The sequence below is a fragment of the Carcharodon carcharias genome, chromosome 11 (genome assembly GCF_017639515.1).
Source record: "Carcharodon carcharias isolate sCarCar2 chromosome 11, sCarCar2.pri, whole genome shotgun sequence".
Lineage (NCBI taxonomy): Eukaryota > Metazoa > Chordata > Chondrichthyes > Lamniformes > Lamnidae > Carcharodon > Carcharodon carcharias.
The window spans coordinates 19,100,198-19,106,790 of record NC_054477.1 but is presented as its reverse complement, the minus strand read 5'-3'; the positions used below and the strand labels follow the sequence as shown (position 1 = coordinate 19,106,790).

Sequence of the window (6,593 nt, the reverse complement as noted above, 5' to 3'; positions counted from 1 at the left end):
AAAGTCAAATGGTAGCCATGAAACCATCGTTCATTGTCGTAAAAACCCATGTGCTTCATGAATGCCCTTGAGGGAAAGAAACCTGCCATCCTTACCTTTATGTAACTCCAGGCCAACAGCCTAAAGTGTTGCTGACTCTAAGCTGCCCGCTAAAACGGGCAGAACAAAACACTCAGTTGTATCAAACCGCCAGAAAGCCTAACAGGAAAGAGACCGGATGGACCACGCGGCATCGACCTACACACTGGAAACGACAATGACAAACTCAGACTTGTCAGACCCTGCAAAGTCCTCCTCGCGAGCATGTGGGGGGCTTGTGCCAAAATTGAGAGAGCTGTCTCACCGTCTAGTCAAGCAATAGTCTGACATAGTCATCCTCACGGATTCATTCCTTACAGATAATGTCCCAGAAACCACCACCGCTCTATTATTGAATGCATCTGCCCCCAGCAAATTGGAACCGGCCGGAGCTTTAAGGGAACCAGGGTGTGGTCCTGGTGTTTCATTGAAGCTGTCAGCTGTGATCCCGCCCTCTCTCAATTCGAGCCCTGCCCCTCCCTTTCCAACGGTTGGCCAAATGTTGAGCGCTTGGAGGCCGCCCATTGGACAAGGGGGTGTCGGTCAGAGGGACTGACAAGGTGGCGAGGGCACACCCCTCCTCGACCTCCTCCACCTCCCCCCTCCCCGGGAAGAGTCACTTGAAGCAAATTCACTCGCATTGAAATCGGAGCAGGTAGGTGCCGGGATACTTAATCTTCCAAGAGGTGTTTTGCGGAGGAAATAAAGATTCTTTTAGGAGTTTTCTGCGGCAGAAGTGGCGCCGTTGGCTTAGAGGAAAAGTTATTCAGTTCGGACTTTCTGCTTGTCTGAGGAGGAGGGGCTGTGGGGAGAAACTTTTGTCGCTTTAAAGAAAATTTTAGGAGACCATGTTGCCTTCAAGAGCTATCCTCTTCATCGGGTTGACTTTTGTCTTTGTGGGAACGAAAGGTAAGTTTTATTTTCTTGTTCTCTGATCCTGTGTATTTTATGTGATATAATGTTTGTTTTAAAAGGTCGAGAGAGAGAGCTTTTTTGTTCCGGGCGGATTTGATCCGATGTTAAGGAAAGGAATCTCGCTTCACCCTCCTTCCTAAACCTTTTTGGGGGTTTTTTTGCGCATTGTTCCTTTCGTGTTTTTTTTTGTGTGAGGTCCCCCCCCCCCCCCCCAGTATTTCATCAGGCAAGCTGAAAACTGGGGTACTGGTTATTTAAAGAAAAATACACCCCCCACCCCCAAAGAAAAGTCAACTGCAGTGTGAGATCCTCAGAGCTTGTGTTAACTGACGAACCATAATTAAAACTATATTTCTGTGTTTCCTTCATCACTTATGGAAACTAGCTCAGTACCTGAGTATAATCCAGTTTTTTTTTTGCGGTAGGGAGTCTGTAGGGTGGATTTTTTTTTTGGGGGGGAGGTGGTGGAGAAAATAATATTTTCACTCAGGAACTTGTGCAGAGTTGTGGGCAGTGGCACTTCAGAGGGGAGTTATTTTCCCCCACGGAGCTCATCCTTCTGGTTCAGTGATTGTGCCAACACCCTTTTTTCCCCTGTTTTTTTTTAAAAAGCAACATATCTTTGCCCCCCCCCCCCCCCCCTTCCCACAGCCTGTGTTGTAACTGAGGTGGGTTTGAACACAGATTTGTGCTATGTTAAAAGAAAGTTTTATATAACGTGGATGCTGGCCCTTTCTAGCCAACCACTATTGGTTTGTACACCTCGTGTAAAATTCATTCTTGGGAATGTGGGTGTTGCTGGCGAGGTGAGCAGTCGTTGCCCAGCTTTATCGGTGTTTTCGGAGAAGTTGGCGATGGGCCCGCTGCCTTGATTGAGTTGCTGCAATCCGTGTGGTGAAGGCTACTCTTAACAGTGCTGCCTGGTGAAATTAAATAAATGTAGCTGCCGAATGCTCTCCGTTTCAACAGTTAAAAACTACAGTTGAACGCGCACAAGCTCGCACAGTCTTTGATGTGCCTGCTACTAGATCATTTGCTTTGTAGTATCTGTTCCTTTCATTATTTAATAACTTGAAGCCTAAGTATTTGAATGCAATTTTGTGAGAAAATAAATCTTCATTTAAAAAAAAATTGATGATGTGGTTATGAAACTGGTTCAGTAATCCAGATGTGCAGGCTAATAATCCAGCAAACGTGAATTGACATCTCTTTATAGCGGTTTAAGAATTGGAAGTCAATTTGAAAAAAAGAATTGGAAAGTGAAATGTAGTGCCAGTAAAAACCATAACAGTTCACTCATGTCCTTTTTAGGGAAGAAAACTATTATCCTTTACTGGTTTGCACATGTGACTATATTCTTTTCCTCCTGAAGTTGTTGTTGCCGTTTTAAAATTGGGTGATGTACGTAGTTACCATTTTCTTTTTTGGCAAGTGAAAGATTAGTGGGATTATTAGTTGACTTTTTGAGTATTTACTTTCTAAACTTAACATGGAAAAAATTAAGTTCTGATTTTTTTAAACGTTCTGTAACATTAAGTGATCAGTTCACCCTTCTAGAATATTGCTGGATAACCACCCCCACCCCCTCCCCCCCCCCCAAAAAAAAAATGCACGGCCCATTCCAAGCCAGGGACATTGCATTTTGGGTATGAGCCCTCAGATTATTTACCTAATAATTTGGAAAAGTGTTTGAATAGTTATCCATACACGCTTCTCACCTGAAGCCACAGTTATTTCCAAGTCCGTGTTGGCGTGACATGCTTCATGAGCGGCTACTTTACTTTGTAAACAATTTGATATAATATTCCGTATGCAAGGAATTTAGCTAATTCAGTTGGAAATGCAAAGCTGTTTGCAGCTGCTTCAGGATCTATTTACCTCCACTATTGATGCTTTGCCTTAGGGTGCTGAAAAATGTTTGGAGGCCAATTAAATTGATGGTTGAGGAATGCAGATAGATTTTTAACATGGAATAAACATCTGAAGGATGTACCTGATGAAGTGATGTCCCTTAGTAATGGGTATAGAAGAATTTTGAAAGTTGATTCTAGAGTGTAGTTTTGAGCCCTTAATAATTGACATCAAAATATCTTCTCAGTAGTATCTTGAAGATATATGGCTGCACTTTGAAACAAGACGCAAGTTCGTGAGATCACAATTGGAATATTGTGCATCTCTGCAACAGAGTTCAAACAACAGTGATGGGAATGGTCAGAAAGCTGTTTGTCTGGATAACAATGGTACTGAGGGTTCTAGAAAGCTGTTTGTCTAGATAACAATGGTACTGAGGGCCCTAATGATAAGTTGACATAAATGATCACAGTGTGAATGCAATGACGTTAGATTGGGATAGGTAAAGACTGATAGTGTAGAGCATATGTTATTTTTTTGAGATGTCTTGCTAGAGTCTTTGGGGGCACAAAGAAGACTTTCTACACTTATTTATGAGCTGTTGTGGAACTTTATACCATATTTCCTCTGAGATTTCAGTGGGTGTAAAGAGGTCCATGGGCAATAGAACTGTGCGCAGCATGTAGGAGGGATAGGCCAAATGGCTATTTCTTTTTCCATGTGTTATCGAGTGTTGTGGAAAATCCAAAAACTTTTTTTTAGGAAGAATTTTGATTGGGTCACAGCCTGCATGTTGTTAATAGTACATTAATTATATTATGGTTCACAGGTGATGGGCATTGTTTAATTACTTAGAGCACTTATAAAGAGAGACTGCTGGGACACGAGTGGTAGGTAGGAACCATGACACATTTAATGCCACATTCTGTGAATAAGCTTATTATCAAGAAAAGTATGAGCGTCCAGTTTCATACTTCAACTGATTTTGGGATTGCGATAATACATTATAAATGATAAAGGTTTATTAATTCTCCATTGCATAAACTTTCATTTTACTTAAAATGTTAGAGAATTAACCATTGCATTGAAGGGTCTGGTGCTGGGATGCAGATAATCGAGGGAGGCAGTGGTATTGTGGTATTTTCACTGGACTAGTATTCCAATGACCCAGGGTAATGCTGTGGGGACCAGAGTTCGAATCCCGCCACGGCAAATAGTGGAATTTGAGTTCAATAAAAATCTGGAACTTAAAAACCTGATGATGACCACGGAATAATTGCTGATTGTCATAAAAACCCATCTGGTTCACTAATCCCTTTTAGGGAGGGAAATCTGGTGTGGCCTACATGTGATTCCAGATCCACAGAAATGTGGTTGACTCTTATTGCCCTTAATCAGAAGCATTTTTAGGGATGAGCAATAAATGCTGGCCTAGCCAGTGATGTCCACACCCCATGAACAAATATGAAGAAGAAATTGGTCACCTTGCCTCTTTGAGCTGATTTGTACTGAAATCTTCACCCATGATTGTGGCCCAATAAGACTGATGTGTTTTCTGTTAGGAATTACTGCAGTTTTATGTTTTTAAAAAAACCCTTCAACTTATGCTCAGTGGAATTTTATTTTAATTTTTGCACCCCTTTTAAAAAAAGACAATCTTAATACATTTATGTAATGTGTAAGTATTTTAATTAATGAGTGTAGCATAGAGTGGACATCAATTGTGAAGTGAATATTTAAACCTTTGTGAAATAACTGAAGTAGAATTCTGATAAAGCTGAAAGGATTAACTCCCACAATGTCTTGTATTTACTCTCTCTTTCTCAACCTGCATAACCAGTGGTTAGAAATAAGAATTGGAAGCCCTAACCCTATTTTGGACTAGATGTGCTGCTGGACCCATGATAAATGGCTCCCAACGTAAACTGTCAGTTGAGGAACAGTGGCAAGAGACTGAACTTGGAGGACCTCATGACCAAGTAAAGCCCATCATTACCCTTGACCCTACCAGAAAGCATGCGGCTAAGGATAAGAAGTGGAAGTGGAGAGTGGGATTAATTGGATAGCTCTTTCAAAGAGCCTGCAAAGATACTACAGGTTGAGTGGCCTCCTCCAGTGCTGTAGGATTCTTTATACGGGAACCTTGTTTAATCAGGACTTTTGAAGCTGGTTGAAATTAACTTGGCCTGAAACAGAAATTGAACCAGAGTTCTGATCCGCATTTATGTAGTTTGGCACCAGTTTAAATGGTGCATGTTTGAATGTGACAATGAGTCATGAAGGCAGGAGAACAGAGGAATACCAAGGTCCAGCTTCTGCTGAGATTTACAACTGAACTGACGCTTGGAGAATTTAAATTTCCAGAAGTGAGGCAAAAATCTGTTCCTGCGTCGGAGTTTCATAAGACCGTAAGACATAGGAGCAGAAATTAGGCCATTCGGCCCATCGAGTCTGCTCCGCCATTCAATCATGGCTGATAAGTTTCTCAACCCCATTCACCCACCTTCTCCCGTAACCTTTGATCCCCTTACCAATCAAGAACCTATCACTCAATGACCTGGCCTCCACAGCCTTCTGTGGCAACGAATTCCATTGATTCACCACTCTCTGGCTAAAGAAGTTTCTTCTCATCTCTGTTCTAAAAGGTCTTCCCTTTACTCTGAGGCTGAGCCCTCAGGTCCTAGTTTCTCCTACTAATGGAAACATCTTCCCCATACCACTCTATCCAGGCCTTTCAGTATTCTGTAAGTTTCAATCAGATTCCCCCCTCATCCTTTTAAACTCCATCGAGTATAGACCCAGAGTCCTCAAACGTTCCTCATATGTTAAGCCTTTCATTCCTGGGATCATTCTCGTGAACCTCCTCTGGACCTTCTCCAGGGCCAGCACATCCTTCCTGAGATACGGGGCTCAAAATTGCACGCAATATTCTAAATGTGGTCTGACCAGAGCCTTATAAAGCCTCAGCAGCACATCCCTGCTTTTATATTCTAGTCCTCTCGAAATAAATGCCAACATTGCATTTGCCTTCCTAACTACCGACTCAACCTGCAAGTTAACCTTGGGAGTCCTAGTCCAGGGTTCTCTTAAGTCCCACTGCACTCCAGATTTCTGAATTCTCTTCCCACTTAGAAAATAGTCCATGCCTCTATTCTTCCTACCAAAGTGCATGACCTCACACTTGCCCACGTTGTATTCCATCTGCCACTTCTTTGCCCATTCTCCTAACCTGTCCAAATCCTTCTGCGCCCTCCCCACCTCCTCAATACTACCTGTCCCTCCACCTATCTTTGTATCATCTGCAAACTTAGCCAGGATGTCCTCAGTTCCTTCATCTAGATCATTAATGTACAAAGTGAAAAGTTGTGCTCCCAACACTTCTCCCTGTGGAACTCCACTAGTCACCAGCCGCCATCTTGAGAAGGCCCCCCTTATCTCCACTCTCTGCCTCCTGCCAGATAGCCAATCTTCTATCCATGCTAGTGCCTTGCCTCTAACACCATGGGCTCTTGTCCTACTGAGCAGCCTCCTGTGCTGCACCTTGTCAAAGACCTTCTGGAAGTCCAAGTAGATAACATCCATTGGCTCTTCTTTACCTAACCTACTCGTTACCTCCTCAAAGAATTCTAACAGATTTGTCAGGCATGACCTCCCCTTGATGAAACCATGCTAACTTTGCCCTATTTTACCATGCACTTCCAAGTATTCTGAAATCTCATCCTTAATAATGGACTCTAAAATCTTACCAA

At 42.5% G+C, this 6,593-nt stretch overlaps 1 protein-coding gene across 2 annotated transcripts in view; it reads left to right on the top strand.

The window, feature by feature from the left end:
* Positions 1-666: 666 nt before the first annotated feature.
* Positions 667-6,593, top strand: part of cd99 (CD99 molecule) — a 28,827-nt gene continuing 22,900 nt past the window's right edge. Inside the window, exon 1 of one of the 2 annotated variants that reach the window (XM_041199876.1) lies at positions 667-987. In XM_041199876.1, the coding sequence (XP_041055810.1) occupies positions 927-987 (61 nt within the window). In that variant the 5' untranslated portion in view covers positions 667-926. The remainder of the gene's footprint in view (positions 988-6,593) is intronic. The other variant, XM_041199877.1, reaches the window with a different exon arrangement.